This window comes from Squalius cephalus (genome assembly GCF_949319135.1).
Source record: "Squalius cephalus genome assembly, chromosome: 7".
Lineage (NCBI taxonomy): Eukaryota > Metazoa > Chordata > Actinopteri > Cypriniformes > Leuciscidae > Squalius > Squalius cephalus.
This window is the reverse complement of record NC_137128.1, coordinates 24131854-24157598: the sequence shown is the minus strand read 5'-3', so window position 1 is coordinate 24157598 and position 25745 is coordinate 24131854. Positions and strand designations below refer to the sequence as shown.

Sequence of the window (25745 nt, the reverse complement as noted above, 5' to 3'; positions counted from 1 at the left end):
GTAAGTTTTTCTTTCATCTTAGAAACACAAATCTTAGAGGTATTTGTCCCTCTATTGAAAGTCCATGCAACCAAAACTTTGATGATTTAAAAAAAAAAGTTCATAAGAACATGAAGTAATACATATGAATCAAGCAATTTAATTCAAGCCTTCTTAAGAGACACCATTGTTTTATATGATGAACAGATTTAATTTAGCTTTTTATTCACATATAAACATTGATCAGCGCACATACCTAGAGCACATCAAATATGGTCAACTGAAACTCAAACCTCATTGGTTCTCACCCATCAAGCAAGTATGTTTGAGCTTTTGTTTACCATATTTGATGTGCTTTCAATGGTTAGAATATGTTTATATGTAGAATTCATGTTTCAAATATGAAAGTTATGCAGGTTTGGAATGACATAAGGATGAGTAAATGATGACAGAATTTTCATTTTTGGGTGAACTATCCCTTTATACTGCTCATATTTTTTATTTAAAATGATCTGTTTGTGATTATATTATTTGATTATTATATTTGTGAAAACCAACATCATAATATTGTAACAGTGTTATGTATGGTCAAGTTATGTTGTGTGCAGTGTCCCAGAAGTGACTTGTCTTTATTTTTCACTCAGAGTGTCTGACTTCCTTATGGGAGATGTGGACAGTGGCTCCAGGTTGGGGTACCCCCAAGCCAGAAGAAGTTTTGTAAGTTGTCACCTTCATTGCTTTTTTAAAACACTGGTCACAAGTTGAGCCTTCAAAGGTCCTTAAATAGTTCACACACAAAAAAGTCATCATTTACTCACTCTCATGTTGTTCATACCCATGTGCTATTTTTTCAGTGGAACAGCTCTTTTCCATACAACAGTTGTTGTGTTCATACAGTTCATTGTGACCACGTCTGCCAATAAAAAGTACCATAAAAGTAGTCCTTATGACTTGTGTGCTGCGTTCTATGTCTTAGCCATACGATAGCTTTATGTGAAAAAAAGACTGAAATTTTAGCCATTATTCACTATTTATAAACACAATTATCATATGGCTTTAGAAATGCACTACCATTCAAAAGTTTGGGGTTGATAAGATTTTTAAAGGTTTTTAATGTTTTTGAAATGCATTTATTTGATTAAAAATATTATTACAATCAAAAAACTGTTTTCTATTTTAATATAGAGTATCCCTGTGATAGCAAAGATGAATTTTCAGTAGTCATTACTCCAGTATTCATTTTAATATGATAATTTTAATATGCTGATTTCAGGAAGCACGTTTTACTATTATTAATGTTGAAAACAGTTGTGCTTCTTAATATTTTTTGTGGAAACTGTCATGCATTTTTGTCAGGATTCTTTGCTGAATAGATTGTTCAAAAGAACAACATTAATAGAAATCTTTAGTATTATTATAAATGTCTTTAATGTCACTTTTGTTCAATTTATTGCATATTTGCTGAATGAAAGTATTAATTTCTTTAAAACAAAATCGACCTATCTCCAAACTATGAACACTAGTGCAGGGCCTGAAGTTAACTTTTTTGACCACCAGCCACTGTGGCAGGTGGATTTAAAAATCCACCCGCCACAGTGACTTTTTACCAGCCAGTTTTGTAGGCCTACTGCTATCTGTATTCTAAGAGTTATTACTTGTATGGATCTCGTTAATAACTTGACAGCACTTAAATGTGTATTCTTACAAGTTAAAGAACAAATGTTTGTGCAATTCCTCTTTTTTTCACCTTTTATGAGGCCAAAAAAAAAAAAAAAAACTGGCTGGTAAAAAGTTTAATTCGTTTAAATGTCAAAGAACAACAGTCGCAAAAAAAAAAAAAACCTTCGCAAAGACCCGTCCCCTTTAGTTTCTGTTGCTATGTCCGACAAGCTACACCGCGCTCACGCCAAACCATGATCTCACGCAATGAAAAACACATCGCGCAGCAGAGACACTGACAACACGCTGACAGACAAGACAGTCCAGGTTACTTTTGATATTAAACAAAGTCTCAACGTTAAAATTTGGTCATTTTTAAAGAAATTTAGACAATACCGTTTTGTGGCTCTGTAATGTGTCTGACAGATCGCTGTGGTGCCTCAGTTAAAGCTGCTTGTGAACCGATCATCTCTTCCTTCTAGTTAATTTATAGCATCAAATAAACATGAATGAACATAAGAAGGAATGTAGTTTTAACTGCGGAAAGATGTCAGTAGGCTTACTCAGTACACTCCGTTTTTTCAAGTTCAAATCCTCCAACGTTGAACTCTCCTGACTGCTTTGTCGGACAAAAAAAAATTTCCGCGGATTATGATTGGCCAGATCGCCTGTCAATCAAACTCCCCGCGAAGGGTCGATTCTCATTGGCTGCCTGCCAATGTGGCAGGTAGATTGACAGTGTTACCCGCCAATTGCAGAATTCACCCGCATTTGGCGTGTGGTCGGGTGTTAATTTCAGGCCCTGCACTAGTGTATAGTTATATGGACTAGTTTTATGGCATTTTTATGTCCTTTTTGGCGCTTAACAGGTGTGGTCACTATGAAATGCTGTATGGAAAAAACCCTGAATGAAGATTCTACAGAATTATTCTTTTGTGTTCCACAGGAAAAAAAAAATAGCATATTTTTAGAACAAGCATGAACAAAAAAACATATTTTTAGAACAAGCATGACTAAATAATTACGTTTCATTTTTTTGGTGAACTATCCCTTTAACCCTCTGGGGTCTGAGGGGTTTTCTGGGCCCTGGAGGTGTTCTGACATGCTCTGACATTTGTGCTTTTTTCAGTTATTTATAAACATGTTAATGGCAAAGGTGTAAATTCACTCTATATAGCACAAACAGGGCTACCATAATATGTGACCAACATGAATGTATATGTTAGAATTTTTGAGAGAATAATGTTTATGCGTGGTTATTGAAAAAAATAAAAATGAAAGTTGCTGAAATAAGACCACAAAACACATACTAAATATGTGTGAACAAGACTTTTGACTAATGGATCTGTTCGCTTTGAGTTCTGGCTTCAAAATTATGTGAAAATCATCCTGCCTAATCGTTCAAATAAAACAATACATTGATATAAACTTTGCAAGTCAGTATTTTTGTCAGAAGAGGTTTATGCGTGGGAGTGGTGATGGCCATCAATATTAATGAGATTCAGACCAGGGGTGTGACATAGACCCACAGGCTAATGGGCCATCATTGGGCCATGAAGGAGCCTGGAAGAAGTAGAGGCTACTTTTATATTATTATGATGTAAACACAATTAGGCTACATTTCATCTGTAAAATATTACGTCTCATAGGTGTAATTTGCGGGTGGGACGTGTGGGACATGTCCCCACCACTATTTTCTAAGGTCGATATTGTCCCCACCACTTTTGAAACATCTCACGGCACGAATGTACCAATACAAATAAACAAAACATCTCCAGTTAAAGGTGTTTTTCAGAAACACTTTTTGTTATACTGGTTGAAACTCTTATCTTCTGTGGAAGTCTCAGGACCAAAAAATGTTTGTCCAGTCATTGCATATGGTTTGATGTGATACGATGCCCTATCTGCCCGTCAACCTATGTATTTCCATACCTCCGCGCAGACATCACACGTCAACAGTGTGTTCCGTAAGACGGCTGTGCAGAGTTGTAGACAGACAGTCACTGAGCATCACAAACAAACAGCAGCCACCTTTTACAGTTCCTCTTGAACCAAAACAACGGGCTTATGCTGTGTTCATGCAGTAACTACTGTAAATAAGAGATGGCAACCCGTGATGTTCTTTTTAGATTTATGTGCTACTATGTAGGGCTGCACGATTAATCGAAAAAAAATCACGATCTCGATTCAAACATAAATGCGATCTAATTTCTTAATGATGGCGATTCACTTCCGTGTATTTCACTGCATTCAGATCTCTGCAGAAAAAGCAGCCAATTACAATTCCCTTGTTGTAGCCTACAGCCTACCGAAGTTAATGAAAAGTGTATGATAATAATAATATTCAAGTTGTACCGGCAAAAGTGCGTGTTCAGTGCTGTTCGCGAGTGTCACGAGTCACCACAGCAATCAACTAACCGCTTACGTTTCTGTGGTAATCTAATAGTTACAGCTCCTGCACTGGATTCAAGCAGCTGCAGCTTGTTTAAGGTAATGGTGAAAACCATTTTAGAACAGCAGCGAAAATGTAAAAGTAGGCTATATAAACTTTAATATATCCTTTTATTGAAACAGGTGCTTTGCTGTCCTTTTACTTACACTTTTGCGCAGAGACAATTTTATGTCCTATAAATGTGTCGTATTTTTGCTAATCCGCGCAGATTTCAGTTGATGATTCTGTTTAAAGTTATTAATAACAAATCATGAATGAAAGAGAAAGAAAATAGCAGAATGTGCTTTATCGAAAATAAATATTAAAAGCGCGATAAGTCGCGAAAGAGAGCTGAATTATACTGACAGGATGCTGTGCGCGCGCTCCGAGCGCAACACGGACAAGCTTGTTCCGGTTGCGAGTCTAAACGGCCAAATAAACACAGAAATATTTCAAAATGCCAAGTTGAGTATTCCCGTAAAGGGAACAGTAGATGTAAGTATGTATGTACATTCTGTGCCAATTGGAGCAAAAAGCACAAGTTATTTTTATTTTGGCTGTTGTTAATGTTCTCTTATGTTCAACAACATAAAGCTTTAAAATTAAAGGGTCTAAAATAAAGAAAAGAGACAATTTTTTTACTCCTGCACTTTATTATACTGAATGTCCTTTTTTTTTTTTTTTTTTGTACTTGAGTGCAATAAATTTTGGTTGAAAAAATGAGAATCGTGTAAGAGAATCGTGATCTCAATTCCCATGGAGAAAAATCGTGATTCACATTTTAGCAAGAATCGTGCAGCCCTACTACTATGGCAAAACTGTCAATCTCCAGCAGTCAGGTTGAACAAGCCAGCGCTCTTTAAGTTGTTTACGTTCATTATTATTGTAATGTTATGTGCTTTGAAGCATGAGGTAATTTAACAACTAAATTTACTGCTTTGCAGACTCTGCTCTGGTTATGCGTGTTCATGTGTTCTGAAGAAAGTGTGGCTTTGGAGACGCTCTGAAGGGATCTTATGATTTCAAAGTTGCTAGCCTCTCCGAAAATGCCTACCCTACCTTTAAGTTTAGATGTCTTTGAAAATAGTGAAACCTGGCTGGCACCTGTGATTTAAAGAGCAGTGTTCTCAAGCTTTGATTGACCTAGATGTTGAGAGACAAGATGAAAGAGAAGCACCTTCTCATCCCTCAGCTCTGTAATCAAAATTCTCATCCCGTGTGAAACGTCTTTCCCTTTATCTCCTCTAGTCTTTTGATAACCTCTCTGAAGATTCACGGGGCTGCAGTCAAAATGATCTGGCAGGTAAATGGATTTCCTTTCTTCTTTATGTAGCCGCCTTTTACATCTTTCTATCACTGTTTTTATCGCAAAGATAGCAGGCTTGTGCCGTCGAGGTGTTGCAGTAAATCACAACGCTCATTTTATGTGCCCCCGAACAGAAATGCAAACTCAGAGTTTGAAGTTAACTTTGTTTTCTAGTTTAAACAAACCATACATGAAGGTATTGTTCTAGCAGAGAGACAGATGAGCAGTACTGACTTGGGACATAAACGACAAGAGAGCTCTACACACCCCATACCTTCACACTTGTGTTGTTTTTCATATAGTATAACATTCTTCTTGTTTGCCAAATGGTTGACATTCTTTGGGTTTTTTTTGGACATTTGTGTGAGGAATGGGAACCACATGTGGCTTATTGGGCGGGGTGCTTGGATCCAGCGCAGCTGAGCTGCGTGTCAGTGCATTTGACGAAGGTTAAGCAGAGATTTTATGAGATGATCTCACACGCTCATGCCACGCAATATATCGTACATGCATCTAATGTGAACACAGATTAGTGTCAGTTTTAGAAACATCTCTTATGGGAAACGTGGAGACTATTTAGTCCTCTAACAAGCAAGTCTGCCACCAATTTGAGGGCTGTCGCTGCCTTTAATAAGGCTAACTTGTAAAATTTGCCTTGTAACATTTGGCCTATAAACCAAATAAGGCGGTAACATTTAATAGTAGATTTTAAATGACAGTTTTAGAGAGCGCAGAGACGAGGTTGAGGAAATATAAATGTCTTCAAAGGGTTCCTCTGTGCATTTTTAGCAATCTTTTTAAACAATGTGGAGCGTTTGTGTATTTTTTGTATGCGTGTGTTCATATGCGGTGTTCTGGGTGTGTGTTTCCAGATCATGCTCTGTTTCCAGAGCTGTCCACTGTGGAGCAGGTGGACCTCCTCCTGCTGAAGAATGACAGTGGAGTAGAGTCGGCCTTGCTCTATGCCAAGGCCTGGTCCAAATACACCAAAGACGTGTTGGCCTGGGTGGAGAAACGCCTCAGCTTGGGTCAGTCCATTCTTAAAGCCTGATCTTACTTGTTTTGAGTCTTCAAGGTTGATCTTTAGTGTTTCATGTGGTCTCTCTGTGTTTGACAGACATGGAATGTGCAAAAGGTTTTGCCAAGATGGCAGAATCTGCAAAGGCAGTAGCAAGTCAGCAGGTGATGGTCTTTTTAGTATGTTGTTTTGATCAAAGGTGATGCTCAAACATTTATGGTCAGTACGATTATTTATAAAGGATGCATTAAATTGATCAAAAGGGACAGTAAAGGTATTTAGAAGGTTAGAAAAGATAACATTAAAAGAAATGCTGTTCTTTTGTCTGTCACTGTTCACTGAAATGTTAAGCAGCACAACTGTTTTCAACATTCAACATAATAATAATAAATGATTCTTGAGCATCAAATCAGCATATTAGGATAGCATATCTGCATATTCTTCAGTGACACTGAAGACTGGAGTAATGATGCTGAAAATTCAGCTTTGTCATCACAGGAATTAATTGCATTTTTAAAAAATCGTACTGACCCCAAACTTTTGAACGTTATTGTATTTGGTTTTGGGCCTCTAAGTGACATTATTGTGTGACTGTGTGTCTTTATCTAAAGGACTACATGCCATTCCGGGATATTTACGTCTCTGCCTTTAAAAATGAGATCGAGTACAATCATATTCTGCTCCAAACGGCTACAGCTCTTCAAACCAACAAATTCATACAGGTATATTCAGTTGACTCTGCTGTACACTTTTAGCTAACTATTCAGCAAATCATTTCCTGTAATTCCACACAATTCACATAATTCCAACAGCCACTGCTGGCCCGCAAGAATGACCTGGACAAGCAGAGGAAAGAGATAAAGGAACAATGGCAAAGAGAGCTGAAGAAAACGGTACCTATGATTACTTGAATTTCATCACTAACGTTTCTTAAGAACGATAGCGCTTTATAACCCATGCGTGTTTTCAGAGCGAGGCCGAGAACGCTTTGAAGAAGGCTCGTCTGCTGAAGGTGCAGAAGAGAGAGGAGTACGAGAAGGCACGCAGCTCCACCAGCCGCACCGAGGAGGAGCAGCCAACGGCAGGAGGCAGGACTCTGGAGAAGAAACGGAGGGTGGAGGAAGAGGCCCTACAGAAGGTACTGCAGAAAGTGCTCTATAAAGAATTTTTAAAACACTAAATTCAACTCCAACACCATCACAGACTGCACAAACACACACACACCCTTGCTTTTATTGTCCTTGTTTACTGGGCATCAAAGTGGCAATAAGAAACAGAGTTTGTGGGAATTCATTTGATTTTTCTTAACATCTGATGCACTGTCTGAAAATTTGGCCTTATAATCTAAACATTACTGTTGCTATAACAACTCTAGCAACTACATAGCATCACACTAAACGCCACTCAGCACACTGTAGCAAATGGGCGAGCATTTTCTTCATAAAATGTTTCATTTTTGTAAACCTTGGTTTGGTTTGGTGCTGCTAATGACATACTGCGGCTTAAAACAGGCTAGTAAAATCACTATGATTTTATTTTGTTTGACTCATGGTCTGTTTTTTGTGGTGACTCCAGGCAGAGGAAGCGCAGGAGCAGTATAAAGCCTGTGTGGCGGATCTAGAGGCAAAGAAAGTCGGCTTGTCAAGCGCTAAGAGTGAGATCCTCACTCAGATTCGGAAGCTGGTCTTCCAATGCGACCTGACTCTCAAAGCGGTCTGTATCACTACATCCCTTTATAACACTACAGTTCAAAAGTTTGGGGTCTGTAAGATTTGAAAGAAGTCTAATATGCTCACCAATGATGCATTTATTTAATCAAAAATACAGCAAAACAGTAATATTGTGAAATATTATTACATTTTAAAATAATTTTAATATGTAATTTGTTCCTGTGATGGGGTCATTTCTCCAGTCTTTAGTGTCACATGATCCTTTAGAAATCATTCTAATATGCTGATTTGCGGCTCAAGAAACATTTCTCATTATCAATGTTGAAAACAGTTGTTCTGCTCAAATATTTAGTGGAAACCATGATACATTTTTCTCAGGATTCTTTTATAATAAGTTCAAATGGACAACATTTATTTGAAATAGAAATCTTGTTACATTATAAACTTTTTATCCTTTTCATCCTTGCTGAAAGTTTTAATTTATGTCAAAACATAATTCTTGTCCCCCATCTTTTAAATGGTTGTGTTTATATTGAAAAGAAAATATTTGTTTTCCTATTATTGCATACTGACTATTCTCATGAACTCTTGTAGGTGACAGTGAACTGGTTCCAGATGCAACAGGCTCAGACTGTGCCTCTATCTGTAAACTACCAAGCTCTAAGTGAACAGGCCAAAAAATATGAGCCAGGCCAGCGCTACTCGGAGTTTGTGTGCAGCTTGCCTAAAGAGCGAGTGTGGCTGGAGTCTCTGTCTCAGGACATCACCACTTCCTCAAAAACTGGGTTAGTCCACACTCCAGTTTCCATGCAAGCCATGCATTGTTTGCATCTTCCTCAGGAAGAATGATGAACGAAACAAGGGTCGGTCTTGGCGTGTTGTTTACCCAAGTTCTGCTGTCTGTAATCACTACCCTGTGCAAACTCTGCTTTTCAGCTTAACCTCTGAATCACACCCGTGTACAAACATACTGGCCATTGCTATCACATCTCTTTACAGTGCATTCAAATCTCACGCTTGCCTTTTGAGTAATCCATTTCACAATCAGCAGAGATTTTGCACAGCCTGTTTTGGTATTTTTATAAAGCCTGCTTTAACAAGTTTCTTTCCTTTCCAGAATGTCCCTTCATAAGAGGTCTCAGAGCAGCACCCGCTCATCCCATGGGAATCTGTCACAGGGTTCTGTTACGTCTGCGGATAACCACAGTGCAGATGAGGTCGAGGGTACCGCACAACCCTGCAAGACCAAAATCGCAGAGAGACAGTCCAATAGCAGTATAGACATGCAAGGTAGGAGATGTATCTTTGTCAATAAAGATTTAGGCTGGTGACTAAAAGTTTGTAGGTTAAGGTTTACAATGATAAGTTTCTGTGGCACTAAATGGAATGAGAACAATAATGACATAGTTCCCCTTCTACCACTGTTTGGACAAACAGATAATCCTGGCCCAAACTCACACAATTGGTTGAGCCAAAGTTGCTACTTCAGGCTGTTTTTACACTCTTTGGGGGACATCAACCTACTCAACTTGCATTTGTTATACTCTAAAACTCCAAGACATTTATTTTCTTTCCAGTTAAACAAAATGCTAAAATGTTTGCAACTATGAGGCACATTTGTTTGTAAAGCTTCAATCTCCTGTACAGGTTATTAGCTTTATGGCCACTGTGGGTTTTTTACCTAGCACTGGCCGTTCAAAGCAGTCAGGATTAAGGCCCAAACCCAGATCGGCTCTCGGCTTCCAGAAATTCCCTGGTGCTATGACATCATCAGCCTGCTGGATTACAGCCTGAGCATTCAGGCTGGATGACTAAACTAAAGAATTAAGAACATCAGTTGAAAGCTACGAACTGAATGAAACATTCAGGCAGACTGATTCCCCCAAACACATACAGGACTTTCTCCCTCAGTTTAATGGAGACTAGAGATTTCAAAAGGAAAATTAATTCTAAGGTCAATTCTGTGTGTTGTAGCGTTAAGAACGCAGGGTTCACAGCGGGCCTGGAGCTCAGGCAGTGCTGGCGGTGGAGGGATGTGCAGTGACTCAGAGAGTGCTGGAGGAAGCAGCGAGTCTCGCTCCATGGACTCCCCCACAGCCAGTCCAGGTGCTTTTTCTGACACACATTTCATCCTACTATCCGTTTCACAATATGGAACATGTCTTATATATGAAATACTTCATTTAAAATGTATCACAAGTACATCTTAAAATGGCTTCTTATATCTGTTCATTTTCTGTGTAATATCTATTTATTAGTTCATTCATTTCACCTTGTCTTTGCCAAAAATAGCCTTCTTAACTGGCATTAAACACTATTATTTCCCCTATTTATTTATTTTTTGACTGATTTCATTCATTTAGTTATTCATTCTATTCTGACATTAAACAATATACTACTGCTTCTACTATTTTTTTTGTTGTATTTTTGTTTTATTTTCCATGCCAACATTACCACAGAAAGTATACATTTTATTGTTTAGGAAAAGATTTTTATAAATGTCATAAAAACATATTTTTCATTAAACAATTTACAACAGATAATGTATAATATTTGTAATGTGCAATTGTTGCTGGAAATTCTACAGCTGTTGTGGCAGTTATCATTTCATGAATGCAAAACCTCATTTACATCAGCCAGCCAGACAACATGACTTTAGTGACATAGTTGCATCAGCAGAATTTAACATAATTTGCTAAACAACGTTCACAATATCACAGAAAACAAGGCATAAAAGCATATGTGTGATCAACAAATCGTTGGGATGTAAGAATATAAGCAATGACCCAATCAGGCATGTGACAGTTTTGCCAGACATCCTGAAATGCTTTCACTCTGACCAGGGGCATCAGCCATTCTTATTGTTGAGCCTTGTATATATTATATCCCAAAAAAGAAGTTCCTCTAAAAATATTGCTGTTTTAGGCACATTTGTAAGTTTTGATTGTAAAGTGGTTGACCTAGTTCTCATTGGACAGGACGGAGAAGTGCTCTGCAGGACGGAAGTATCTAATGTGTGTGTTTGTGTGTCTTCATGCTAAAGGGGATTTCAAACGCAGGCTTCCCAGAACTCCCTCAACTGGTACCATGTCTTCTGCAGATGACCTGGATGAGAGGGAACCACCTTCCCCATCAGATAATGGTTGGTAGTACAAACTGAATAGCGTGATTGTGGCCGTCTGTGTTCATAGATGTGTGACACCACGCAAGTGCTGAATTGCTCGCACCCATGTTTTTGTCTCTGTGCAGCTGTACAGATGGGCTTGGTGTTGACACTGGCGAAATGCCACAGTTAGCAGTTCCTGTCTCTCCACCAAAAGTGTTACATTTCAGTTATAATTGTTGAATGTAAACACATGTTAGACTTAGGAAATACATTTGAGGAAATGGAGAGATGGTTGTGCTTCCTCAAAAAAGTACCAAAAGAGTCATTCATTAAATCGGAATACAAACCGGAATCATTACATTTCTTTTAGTTCCTATCCCCACTCACATTTAAGACTCTTGATTATCCCATTTCCAAACCAGAACTTCGTTGATGGGCCAGAAGAGTGTTTTTAAACTATTTGCAAATTAGCTTTCGAAACACATTGTCTCCTCTCGTCTCAGGCCTCTCTGAGATGGTGTTGGAAGCGGCCAGTTCTCCCGGCCCTTTCCGCAATACTCAGATGTCAAAAGCAGCGCACACCCACAAGTTGCGGAAACTGAGAGCGCCTTCCAAATGCAGAGAGTGTGACAGTCTGGTGGTGTTCCACGGGGCTGAGTGTGAAGAGGTACGTCGTCATCATCAACGCCCACACTGATTCAGTTCACATTGTTCAGTAGAGCCATTTGTCATTCTATAATCTCTTATTCCGTAGTGCTCATTGGCCTGTCATAAGAAATGCCTGGAGACTCTTGCCATTCAGTGTGGTCATAAGAAGCTCCAGGGCAGACTGCACCTGTTCGGGATTGACTTTGCCCAAGCTGCTAAGAACAGTCCCGACGGCATCCCCTTCATCATAAAAAAATGCACCTCGGAAATCGAGAGTCGTGCCCTAAACATTAAGGTAAAGAATTGAGATGTAACTGAAAGAAATTGCTTTAATTCAATGCTTGAGTCATCTTGTTAATGACGCCCACTTTCGGTGCATTTCAAGGGCATTTATCGTGTGAATGGGGCGAAGTCTCGTGTGGAAAAGCTTTGCCAGGCCTTTGAGAATGGAAAGGACTTAGTGGAGCTTTCTGACCTCCACCCACATGACATAAGCAACGTTCTCAAGCTTTACCTAAGACAGGTGTGGTGGGACAAATAATCCCGGTTTCATCATGTCTTTATGAAACTTGACATATTAGAGTGCAACAGCGCCCGCCCAGTATTTCAGTGTTCATGGTTTCAGATTTTTTTCAAAGTCATTGAAGTTAAAAGCCATGAACCAAACCAACCAGCTGTTAGGTGAATCACAACATTACAAACTTAGTTTTGAAGCAAAATAAGTATTTGAAAATCAAATTAAAAGACAAAGCTACAAGACTGTATACTTAATGACTTTAATAAGGTAAAGAATTCAACCTAATGAAGCATTGCGAATGACAGTAATACTTCCTATCCTTTTATGTATTGTAGCAGTTACCCACGTGTGTGGTGAATATGAATGTAATGAAATGTGATGCGTGTAATGTATGTAATTAAAGCATTGTGAATGTATTGTATTTTAAAATTATTCTAGCTGTAACAGGTCATATAGAAATGTTGATAATCGAGTCCACAACAAATTTCCCTATTAGGGAAAATAAAATATATTTAATTTCATAATCCAAATAAAAATGATGGATATATATAAATCTGTTGATTTAAACATGTTGGTTGTATATAGAAACAGTGTATTTTACATGTATTGCAAAATATGCATATATATACACAAATATTTAAGTATTTTGAGAACGTAGGGAGACTGTCTTGATTACATTATTCACAGTGCTTCATGGCAGTGGGCGGAGCTAAAAAGATCTTTTGGAATGGTTTGCTTGTTGCGATTCTCTGATTGGTGGAGATTTCTCTGCAGAATCATGGAGTTTTTCACCAGGAATTTAGCTGTTAAACATGATTATTTAAAAAGTAAGTTGAAACAAAGTGGGCTGATGGCTTCAACGAAAGCATATACCATCGATTAACAACCTTGTAGCTCACAGTAGGTCCTTTTTTAAGGGTTTATATGTTAAAAATCAGTTCCTTATATGAAAAATGAATGGGATTTTTACTAGCGGTTTCCGAAGTAAAAAACTACATTCAATTTCTCCATGGGGAAATTGATTTTTAATGATAACTCATAACGCTTTAAAGAAAGCCTTACTGTGAGCTGACGAGCTATGTTCGTCCACATTATTTCAACTTACTTTTTAAATAATCGTGTTTAACGGGAATGCTGTACAGAAAATTACACCAATCAGAGATTCGAAACAAGCAAAATGTGCCAAAAGATCTCGTTAGTTCCGCCAACTCCCACGAAGCACTGTGAATGATCCAATCAAGTCAAGATGTAATCAAATACTTAACGTTTGAATATATATGAATATTTTGCAATAAACTTAAAATATATTATTTTTATATAAATAATCAACATCTTTAAATGAGTGGTTTTTAAATGTCTTTATTGTTTTTAATTTGATTATGTTGTTTGCAGTGTTAATAGGATTGTAGTTGTTTCTATCACTAAAGCGATAAAAATAATTTTTAGTCTTGTACCTTTTTTATTTTTGTCAAATTTTCAAATACTTTTTTTGCTTCAAATCACAGTTTGTAATGTTATGATTCACCTCATAGCTGGTTGGCTTGGTTCATGGCTTATAACGCTTTAACAAAGACTTTTTAAAATCCCTATGGGAGAAATGAATGGGAAATATACTTATGGAACCAACGCCACTGAAAAAGTAGGCGTTTCCATTGCTTTTCTCATTTAGAAATTTTTTTTTTTTTGTATTATTTTTTTTTACTTTTTGATGATCGACATTGCCTGTAAAAAGAATAATCGACATTGCCTGTAAAAAGAATAATGTTTTTTTTTTTTTTTTTTTTTTTCAGTTGCCAGAGCCGTTGATTCTGTATCGGTATTATAATGATGTCATTGGCCTGGCAAAAGAGACTCAGAACCTGGATGAGACTGACTCTGCTAAAGAGAAATCACCAGGGGAGCAGCTGTGCCTCAGCATTGAGCTTAAAAGAGTTCTCTTCAAAATTAGAGACCTCCTTCGCCAGCTTCCTGCAGCCCATTACAGAACCCTGCAGTTCCTCATCACACATCTGCACAGGTATGCTAACACAAACCATAAACATAAGCATCTGTAAAATACAATGAATGTTGCAAAAAGCAGGAATCCATTGTCTGAATCTGGTTTCATTGCTTGTTGCTTGAAGCCCTTAAATGTGTTTAGTGAGAGTGAAATATAAATCCACCACTCTAAAACATCATTGTCCTACAGAGTAACAGAGCAATCTGAGGAGAACAAGATGACGGCTAGTAACCTGGGTATCATCTTCGGTCCCACGCTCATAAAGCCAAGGCAGTTGGAGACGGAAGTGTCGCTGTCCTCTCTGGTTGACTACCCCCACCAGGCCCGCATGGTGGAACTGCTCATCAGTTACCACCAGATGATCTTTGATGTCCCCCTCAGCCCTGTGTCTCCCACCAGTCCTACGGCATCACAGGCTTCACTTGTGCCCAACATGCAGGACAAAGAGCCAAAACTCAGCCGCCACTCCCGATCTCTCATGGATATCAAAGAGGTGAGATGGGCCAAAGAACGGAAACTAGACCTCACTTGCTTTAAGGACATTTTTAGGAAATGTTAGCATTTATGATTTGTGATCTGTGTTTATTCTTCTTACAGAGTGCGAAAGTCTACAAGAGACACTCGTCTGTGATTACCTCTGCACAGCTTATGGAGGGAGTGAAGGAGATGAAGACAGGGGATGATAGAGCGCAAACACCTGGTTAGTATGAGTGTCTCTGCTCATCTTTGGTGAAATTAAAACTGATAAACCATGGCAGCATGAACATTTTTTTTTTAATATTTTGTTTAAAAACATTGTAATAATACTGATAATCAGTGTTGGGGTTACGTAATCAGATTACTTTTTTTTCAAGTAACTTGCAAAGTAATGCATTACTTTTAAATTTACAACAAAATATCTGAATTACTTTTTCAAAAAAGTAATGCACATTACTTTGTTTTCCCATTTATTGACTAAGAGCTCTCCTGTCCCAATTTTGAGAAAAATCGTGATTAAGTGCAGAGGCGTTGTGTGCGCTATGAACATGATGGTTACTGAAGTTCTAGACTAAATGTGAGCATGCATATGCTAATCTCACTTGCACAAAAACAGATTCACTATTCATCAAAATGAATAAAATCAGTGAAATAAAAATCAGTGAAAGAATACTACTCAAACCTCCAATAATTAAATGTTAAATTAAACAAATATTTTTATGCATTTAATCTCACTTTATTGATGTAAAGTTATTTATTGTTGTTTATTTATGTACTTGCTGCTGCTGACTTTTGATAAGTCAGTTAAACCATAAGCAAAAATGACTTTAGATTTTTAGTTTTTATTAGTGAATTAAGTGTTGAAGTTTCTTCTTCTGCATTCTATTCTTCTGCAATCCAGAATGACAGCACAGCTGAAAGGATTGTTTGAGCTGTGCCCTCCACTGTACACTTGTGAATTTGCATTTCCTTCAGCCTTATTATTTAAATTTTGGTGTGAAAGGCCTTTACATTGAAAAAAAAAAAATCATTAATAAATATTGGGTAATTGTAGTAATAACATGGTAATAACATTCAAAACTTTGAAAGCTTTGTGCATTTACTATGAGATATATATATATATATATATATTTTTTTTTTTAAATACTATATGATTTTTAGTTTAGAAAAATATGAAGTTATGACTGTTTTATAACCTTATGTCCCACTGGGTCAAAACTGACCCGGAAATGCAAAAGTCGTATTCAGATTTTAAATGCAATAAGAGGTTACTGAGAGTCTCTTTTGAAAGAATAGTTTGTATAATTAAGTTTAACAGTATTCTCTTCTCTCCAGTGGGTGAGGGCTCAGATATAAATGGGGTTGACTCATCTTCTGTGGACATGCAGAAAGCCACATCTGTGTTCAGCCGGCCCGGTGCCAACAGCCGATTGGTGCAGCTGCGTCCCCATCGCTCCAAGCAGGTGTCTCGACCAATCAGCATGCCCGTGGACCGACTGCTCAACGAGCGCAACAGCCGCAGCACCGTGGAGCATGAACACTCGCCTGCCGCCATTCAGGAGACCACTGAACCGGAGAAGCCTTCGACACCACGACTCTCAAACTATAACAGGAACCCCTTCATCGACACTCAGACACTGAGGAGGACATGGGACAGACAGTACAGACATTACGATGTGACACCCAGAACTGCAATGATAGTGGCCAACCTGCCACCTTCTGGCGGGCCGAAACTGTCTGAAATTAGTGTTGTACCCCACAGCATCGCTGCTAGAAAAGATGGTACAGGTCAGTCCAGCGGGGCTCCAATATCCTTCCGAGCTCCACGGACACTAAAACCACCTCCTGGAACGTTCTACAGACCTCCATCAGGAGGCCCATTCAGGTCATTTGACTCGCTGTCAAAAACCATTTCAGCAGCACCAACCACTACTACAGGAACAGTTTACACAACAGCCATTACCATATTACCAACAGCAGCAACAGTCTCCACTGCAGTGACGACCCCCCCCGCCACACCAACAACACCGGTGACTATCGCTCTAACGCCCAAGCCCAATTTTACAACAGTGACGAGCACTGTATCAAGAGGAGCAGAAGAAGGACTGTCGGAAAGCGAATCGCTAAGCCCCATCACGCTCTCGCCGCCTCAGTCTCCAGGATCCAGCGCTGAGGAGTTAAACCCAACAGACGCCAAACCCCTCTATCAGAGACGCAGTCGTCGTGTGCAGGAGCTGGAGCAGCGAGAGGCACATTTTGTTTAAAAAAAAAAAACCTGACTGTTAAAAAAGCCAAATCTGTTGGCTTCTGGGGTTGTTCACTAGGGCAGTTTTTGTCACGCTTGGTACAGTATTCTCCTGATATGTGACAGTGACTGATTCCTCCACAACCCTCACAATGTCAATGTTAATACTATCTACGGCTTTATATCTGTATGTCTTTTTGTGCCATACTGTATATATGAAATTGTTTTAATATCCCTTTGAGAAAGGGCAAAAATATTACAGGAGAGGTGAAACGTCTCCGTGAATTTTTTTCTGGATTACTAGCTCTTTGTTAATGTCCCTTTAAGCTACTGTATGAGTCGGAAATATCAGCAAAGGTCCAAAACATTTGTGACATTCACTTAACTGTAAGTGAGCACTCTTTTATGTTATTTTTGTATATTGTTTCTGAACATTTATGCCAAATGTGTCTCATTCTCATTATCTCCTTCACTGTGATAAGATGGCCAAGAGACACTTCTATATCATTAAATAATCAGTTATATTAATGTGTTATTAAAATCAGAAGTTCTGTGTAATAATTGTATCAACTCAACAGGAGTGTTTATAGTGTTGTCTGTACTGTAAATGTATGGCAACCTGTTCATTGTGATGCACTTGCTAAGCCTAACCACCGCATCATCACTGCCTAGCCATGATGTAATACAGTTACTGCCGGCTGTTTTTTTGTTTTATAGTTTGTCTCTCAGAAACGCTTCTGCTCTTGCGTGTTTTAGGCTGCGTAAGTGCATCTGTTTCTGTTTTATTTCAGAGTTACATATGCATTTGTTTTCATTTTGTACACATAACCTTCTGCCATAAACATACCAACAATTCTTGAAGACGTGCAACATTTGCGATTAAATATTTAGTGAAAACTAGTTTTATATTTTCTGCACATATTTCTTTTCTGTTTTGTCCATTTACATGTAAAAGTGGATTAAATATAAAGACTACATTTTTTAAATTTCCGAATGAAAAATGAGTGGCCACTGTGATGCTATGGGTTGTTGCCAGGGCATTGAAACACATCGCTGAGGTGTTTCAGGAGTTCACACTTGCATATAATTAAATAGAGTAAAGGTTATGCGTATTTGGCGTGCTGTCCAAGGGGATAGGGTTTATTTATTTATTTTTTGTGGTTGCTAGGTATATTACTGGTGGTTTATTACTGGCCCAAATCAAAAAGATATTGTCGTCACACAGGGTTTGAGTCCCTCGCAGTGTTGTTATTGTTAACTAAATCTAAAACCAGTTATAATCATTTTTGTTTATTGAAATAAAGCTGAAATAAAATATAAATATTAGATGAACGGCTTAAAATAAAACTTAAAATCAGAAATGTTGACTTGGCACTAAAAATAAAATGCGTTTAAGTTTAAGCACTAAAATGATTAAAACTAAACTGAATTTAAAAATAGATTAAAGCTAAATTTAATCAGGTGAGAATGTTCAATATTTCTTGTCAAAGTTGAATTTAGCTGCTGTATTTTATGTGGAGGTCAAACCAGTGTCCTGCTTCTTGCCTATTGTCCTCACTCCCTGTGTATCTGTAACTGTCCGGGACAGACTCTGTCCCTCCTCATCCCTAATTAGACACGTCACCTGAGCTCCAGCACTGAGCTGCTCAGCTCTGACTCATCCAACAAACACAGAAATAGGAGATATGAAATAAAGCACACATACTCCAAATGCCCATATAATACATAATATAACACAACACACATTATTAGCATCTCCTAATCCATCGATCCACCACATGTACATGTAAAGAAATAGTAGTCATGTTAAAATGGAGGGCTTTGCTGATAGCCAAGTTAACCCAGCAGATTAAGGCAATCAGATTAGTGGTATCACCTGAGTCAGTCAGGAGCTGCAAGTTTGGCTGTTGTGTTTCAGCGACTATCATGGACTGTAATTATGTACCTTTACATGCGAATATTGAGGGACTCAAATCTTTTCAGCTCTGAGGTAAGCATACCATTTTTTTGGTCATACACTACTGTTCAAACGTTTATGATCAGTGAGATATTTTATTTGTTTCGGTTTTTTAAAGATTAGTACTTTTATTCAGTAAGGATACATTCAGTTCATCAAAAGTGACAGTAAAGCCATTTATAATTTAACAAGATTTCTATTTCAAGTAAATGCTGTTCTATTGAAACTTACTGTTTCTAAAAGAATCCTGAAAAAAATGATCACGTTTTACTCAAAAATATTGATATAATAATAACTGTTTCTTGAGCAGCAAATCATCACATTAGAATGATTTCTGAAGGATCATGTGACACTGAAGATTGGAGTAATGATGCTGAAAATACATATTTATATACAAGAGACTTCCTTCAAAAACATTAAGAAATCTTACTGACACCAAACCTTTGAACAGTAGTGTACATTCACGACAGGTTAAAGTTGTTGGCCTCGGTAGAGAATAGCATGTTATAGGCATTTTAATTCTATCATCATTTAGCCATAAAGATCAAGTATACTTGTAATATAACTGTCAAAAGAGACTCTGTAAAATGAGACATTTGTATCTGAACCTGAGCTCAAAGAGCTTTAATCAGTGTTTGTGTAAAAAGATCACTGTGGAAAATTAGATGTCTTACAGACATAATAACAGCTCTGTCTGTGACTGTTTTGGTCTTGCTGTAGTCATTGCTGTGGCTCAAAATAGTTCAGTGGTTCAATGCTAGGCCCACATTTTCCTTTAAAGATTTGTGACCCAATTTCACATGACTAACAAACAAGTCTCCAAGCACTAAAACTGCTGTTTAATTTTTATATATAAAATGATAAAGGAATGACTGTTGGTCGTCTAAAATCTGATCACATGGTCACATGTAAAGCTCTAAAATGCTAACAGTATTTATCTGTCACTTGAATTGCAATAGGCTACAACATTTGCAAGTTTTCTCTCAGTTTGATTGTAAGAGTGAAGTATGTGATGTGTTGCTAGGTTTGTTGTGTTTTGGTGACCCCTACAAGGGGTTGAGTTGGAGCCATGAACACAAGCAGCAAGATCCGTCTGCTGCTGTGGAAGAACTGGACACTCCGCAAGAGACAAAAGGTAGCCTACAATTAACCGATTCAACGGAGTCACAAAACAATCATCATCGCAGGCTGTAGTTTCTAAAGCCTCAAGAAAGACAGCTTATATTTAGCGCGCTCTGTTTATATCATTTAATACAAGCCTCAGATATTTGGTTCTGAGTGCAGGATTTAGGCAATGAGGTGTGACATACCACACAAAACCAAAATATAACACTCTGAAGCGGAAAACTGAGTGTTGGATAAAAATGCTGGGTTGATTCAACCCAATGTTTGGGTCAAATACGAATGAACCCAACCGTTGGGTTTAAACAATTGAATTAAAAAATTTAAACCAGCGGTTAGGTTTTTTATCAAATTTTGATCCTAACAAACAAACCAGCATTTTATAGAGTATATTTTTTTTAGTAAATAATGTGTGTACTTTTTTTGTCGACTGTTTAACATAAGGGCAACACTTTTTAGTAAGGTTTGATTCTATGCATGATTTGGTACCAAATCGTTCATTTGCGAATTTGGAGAAATTTATTTAGATTTATCTGTCAATATTTGATATTAAATGTTAGCCTAAATCCTTATTTTGCATATTTTTACAATGAGATTAGGCCTACCCCTTTCATGTATCTGAAAATGAATATCAATTTGATCATACTGTATAAAATGTTAATGCTTAAATTAATGTTTTTATTGTTTTCTTTTCCATTTATTTAGACAAATTAGTATATAATTTTAATATTGGCCATTTATCAGTTGAATAACCATATACATGAAAAAGAATTATTGTATTGTTCAAAATTGCTGTATAGTTAATATATTATGACCTAACAAAGAACAGTAATTCATTACAGTATTTAGTAATCGAGGCCCATAGAGTAAGATATTTCCTGTATTTCTGTGGTAATTATGACAAAAGCTGCTTGTTATAAAACTTTTTATCATCAGAAACTGAGAGTATTGATAAAATAAATGATATAAATTAATTAACTACAATTCATTTTGTGTTTTCAGAAGGTTCTTCAATAAAAACAAAAGTTATTGAGTATAGGGGGTGAAGAAGTATCATTTCAGTTTTATCATCTTCATTTTTAATTTATAGTCAAGTTAGATTGTTTTAGTTGGTACAACTTGAAATGTTAAAAATGCATTAATGTATAAAATAACATTTTATAAACTAATAAATACTTTAAATAGTACAGTATTTATTAATGTGAATAGTAAAAATAGTATTGTTTATTGTTTTATTGTTTATAGCTTTTTTTGTATTACAAAGTGTTACCAGCATTGCTACAATCCTACATTCAGATCTGACGTGTTTCTGAACATACTGCTCTCTTGTTGTGTGTACAGATTCGCTTCCTGGTTGAGATTCTGTGGCCTGTGGTTTTATTCATTGGACTTGTCTGGCTACGAAGAGCAAATCCCTTGTATCGCCAACATGAATGTAAGAATACACATTAACGTATATAGTTAGTTCCGGTTGTGTAATGTCACGCTCACAGCCATATATTGATAATGATAAGAGTTTTCAAATAACAAAAAGTTTCCAACAACATCTGTCTGCTTATCATATCTGTAAATGCAGGTCATTTTCCCAGCAAGGCTATGCCCTCAACGGGAATCCTGCCTTGGATCCAAGGGATTTTCTGCAATGCTAATAACCCATGTTTTCGCCATCAAACCCGAGGAGAGTCGCCTGGGGTCGTTTCCAACTACCACAACTCCATGTGAGTCAGACGCTCCTCCACAGCTCGAATCTGGAAGATTTTCCTATCTAGCACATGTTGTGTTGTGTAGGCGTTCAGAGATAGTCCTCTGACACAATTCAGTTTAGATGAAAAATGTGTCTTCCCATGCAGAGGAGTTTTGCAGGAGGTCCAACTAACATTTTGGGATTGTAAATTTAGTCTTATCCCAATAAGAAAGCTTTTTTTTATGGAAGTTAATTCCACAAAATGGTGGGACCCAGCCAAAAATATATGTTCTATAAACGTTTTGCTTATTAAATGTTACTTCTAAATGTTCTCTTCCATTTTTAAATGTTTTAATACTGTTTTTTTCTTGGTTATATGAACTTAATGGGAAAACACATAATGGGAATGTTACTTTTCAAAGTTTTCCTATAACATAATGAAACATTTGGTGAACAATCAAGTAAACGCTTCAGTTAAAAACATTCCATGGACGATAGTTTTTGAGAACATTATAAAGACCAGGGGCCGTATTCACAAAGAATTTTAAGGCTAAAAGTAGCTCCTAACTGGCGAATTTAAAAATTTGAAAAATTAAATATTTAAAAATAATGGGCGTGTCACTCGTAACTTTAGGACTCCTAATTTTTTTGAATATGAGTAATTCACAAAGCATTTTAGCCCTAAAAGTAGCACCTAAGTCTGGGACAGCTTAAAAGAAGTCGAGAGGACTCCTAACTCACTAAGACCTATTCACAAACCGCTTTTTGTGGCATTTCACGTTGCGATGTTTTGAAATGCGTATGCGGCGGCTACAGGAGCTTCCAATCGCGAGGGAACAATTTTGCATTGTAGGCATAACTAGGGATGCAATAACACCACCGGCACCAACAACAACCAAAACTAGGCTACTCATTGCATGTAAACTAATTGTAACGTTTCATTGTGAATCAAATTAAAATGTTCTTCTCTTTGCAAACGTAGGCAGAGGCATAGCTTATAGTGACAGATTAATTCAATAATGTTGCAAAGATATTGCATCAATCCATATGTTTCATTAGGCTACTAGGCTATTTGTTTTGCCTTACTCTTTATTCATTTAGGCTATTTATTCAGTTATTCATCATCTTCCGTCCTTCGCACTTGTGTAGCGCACGCATTCTCAGACCTGTCACTCATCATCGTAGTAGGGGAGGTGTTTGGAATCATTCCCGCGTTACAATCATCAGCCAATCAAGGTGGTCACTTCAGTCAAGCTCGTGCATGAGTAATGACGTCATCCATAGCAGCGAAGACTCACTCTTAGTTTAGGAGTTGTCATTTTTCTTTACTAAGAGTAGGTATGAAAGGCGTTGTGAATAACTTTTAAGAGAAAACTCCTAGCTAAAATCTTTTAGTGCGATTTAGGAGTACTCCTAGTGGTAAGATAAAATGCTTTGTGAATACGGCCCCTGGGCCCGTATTCATAAAGAATCTTAATGCAAAGAGTAGCTCCTAGTGACAAAATTCTAAGAAAATTCTTAGAAATGTGGGCGTTTACTCTTAAATTTAAAGAAAAAATCCTAGTAAAGAAAAAAGTAATTCAGAAAGCATCTTAACCCTTAAAAGAGGTCTTAAGGTCAAAATTGTTAGGAGCACGGACGAGGACTTTTAAGAGGCTTAAGAGTTTCTTTAGCAGAGGAGAACATGGCAGAAAGACGAAGAGGGAGAAGAAATGTGTTGCAGACAATGGATGACAGTGAGTTAATAAGACGCTTTAAATTAGATCATGCAGGGATCATGTTTGTGACAGATCTTTTTAGAGACACACTAATATCTCCAACACAGCGCAGAAATGCCATAGCGCCAGAAATGAAAGTAATCACTACATTACGATATTTGGCAACTGGGAAAATTCCATGTTTGATACATTAAAACCAACATTCAAACCACCATTTAAATAGACATGCCAACAATCAGTGTAATTGGAAAGAGTGGAACAATTTTTATCATTCTAAGCCAAGCAAATACCTTATAGGAAATCAACAGCATGGTTAATAAAATAAGGATTTATATATACAATGTGTGTGTGTGAGAACGGTCAAATAGGAAAAATTACGCATGTAATTTCAAAGTGAAGGCTTAGAATAGACCCTATACTTAAAATCACTTTTTTCCCCTTCTTGGACAACCAACCAATCACAGTCTTCAAAAGATTGTGTCATTCATAGCAACGGGGTCAACCCCGCCTCCTCACTAAGATAAAAGTTTTTGTCTTTTCCTTACTCAGAGTTGCTCTCAGATCAGTTCCGAATTGCTCTTAAGCTAAGACTCCTACGTAAAAGTTTTTAAGCTAAATTAAGAGTTTTCTGAGAGTATTCTTAGAATCTTTATGAATACGGGCCCTGGGCCCGTATTCATAAAGAATCTTAATGCAAAGAGTAGCTCCTAGTGACAAAATTCTAAGAAAATTCTTAGAAATGTGGGCGTTTACTCTTAAAATTAAAGAAAAAATCCCAGTAAAGAAAAAAGTAATTCAGAAAGCATCTTAACCCTTAAAAGAGGTCTTAAGGTCAAAATTGTAAGGAGTACGGACGAGGACTTTTCAGAGGCTGAAGAGTTTCTTTAGCAGAGGAGAACATGGCAGAAAGACAAAGGAGAAGAAATGTGTTGCAGACAATGGATGACAGTGAGTTAATAAAACGCTATAGATTAGATTGTGCAGGGATCATGTTTGTGACTGATCTTAGAGACGCGCTAACATCTCCGACACAGTGCAGAAATGCCGTAGCGCCAGAAATTAAAGTAATCACTACATTACGATATTTGGCAACTGGGAAAATGCAACAATGCAGCAGTGTGTAATGTACACAGTCGCATGTAATTTCAAAGTGAAGGCTTAGAATAGACCCTATACTTAAAATCACTCTTTTTTTCCTTCTTGGACAACCAGCCAATCACAGTCTTCAAAAGATTGTGTCATACATAGCAACGGGGTCAGCCCCGCCTCCTCACTAAGATGAAAGTTTTTGTCTTTTCCTTGCTCAGAGTTGCTCTCAGATCGGCCTCGAATCGCTCTTAAGCTAAGACTCCTATGTAAAAGTTTTTAAGCTAAATTAAGAGTTTTCTGAGAGGATTCTTAGAATCTTTATGAATACGGGCCCAGGGGCCGTATTCACAAAGAATTTTAAGGCTAAAAGTAGCTCCTAACTGGCGAATTTAGGAGCAACTCCTAAAAATAATGGGCGTGTCACTCGTAACTTTAGGACTCCTAATTTTTTTGAGTAAGAGTAATTCACGAAGCATTTTAGCCCTAAAAGTAGCACCTAAGTCTGGGACAGCTTAAAAGAAGTCGAGAAGACTCCTAACTCACTAAGACCTATTCACAAACCGCTTTTTGTGGCATTTCACGTTGCGATGTTTTGAAATGCGTATGCGGCGGCTACAGGAGCTTCCAATCGCGAGGGAACTATTTTGCATTGTAGGCATAACTAGGGATGCAATAATGCCACCAACAACAACCAAAACTAGGCTACTCATTGCATGTAAACTAATTGTAACGTTTCATTGTGAATCAAATTAAAATGTTCTTCTCTTTGCAAACGTAGGCAGAGGCATATAGTGACAGATTAATTCAATAATGTTGCAAAGATATTGCATCAATCCATATGTTTCATTAGGCTACTAGGCTATTTGTTTTGCCTTACTCTTTATTCATTTAGGCTATTTATTCAGTTATTCATCATCTTCCGTCCTTCGCACTACTTGTGTAGCGCACGCATTCTCAGACCTGTCACCTGTCACTCATCATCGTAGGGGAGGTGTTTGGAATCATTCCCGCGTTACAATCATCAGCCAATCAAGGTGGTCACTTCAGTCAAGCTCGTGCATGAGTAATGACGTCATCCATAGCAATGAAGACTCACTCTTAGTTTAGGAGTTGTCATTTT

General features: G+C 37.5%; 2 protein-coding genes across 2 annotated transcripts in view; both read left to right on the top strand.

The window, feature by feature from the left end:
• The window catches only part of arhgap29b (Rho GTPase activating protein 29b), a 38442-nt gene extending 20391 nt beyond the window's left edge, over positions 1-18051 (top strand). Inside the window, exons 5-23 of the mRNA XM_079875769.1 lie at positions 624-696; positions 5318-5372; positions 6248-6403; positions 6493-6557; positions 7005-7115; positions 7206-7286; positions 7364-7531; positions 7969-8106; positions 8658-8848; positions 9181-9353; positions 10038-10169; positions 11107-11205; positions 11673-11836; positions 11924-12112; positions 12203-12340; positions 14125-14351; positions 14523-14826; positions 14931-15033; positions 16146-18051. Of these exons, the coding sequence (XP_079731895.1) occupies positions 624-696; positions 5318-5372; positions 6248-6403; positions 6493-6557; positions 7005-7115; positions 7206-7286; positions 7364-7531; positions 7969-8106; positions 8658-8848; positions 9181-9353; positions 10038-10169; positions 11107-11205; positions 11673-11836; positions 11924-12112; positions 12203-12340; positions 14125-14351; positions 14523-14826; positions 14931-15033; positions 16146-17074 (3496 nt within the window). The 3' untranslated portion in view covers positions 17075-18051. The remainder of the gene's footprint in view (positions 1-623; positions 697-5317; positions 5373-6247; positions 6404-6492; positions 6558-7004; positions 7116-7205; positions 7287-7363; positions 7532-7968; positions 8107-8657; positions 8849-9180; positions 9354-10037; positions 10170-11106; positions 11206-11672; positions 11837-11923; positions 12113-12202; positions 12341-14124; positions 14352-14522; positions 14827-14930; positions 15034-16145) is intronic.
• Positions 18052-18725: 674 nt separating this feature from the next.
• Positions 18726-25745, top strand: part of abca4b (ATP-binding cassette, sub-family A (ABC1), member 4b) — a 54293-nt gene continuing 47273 nt past the window's right edge. Inside the window, 4 exon segments of the mRNA XM_079875768.1 lie at positions 18726-19045; positions 20037-20147; positions 21476-21569; positions 21711-21852. Of these exon segments, the coding sequence (XP_079731894.1) occupies positions 20082-20147; positions 21476-21569; positions 21711-21852 (302 nt within the window). The 5' untranslated portion in view covers positions 18726-19045; positions 20037-20081.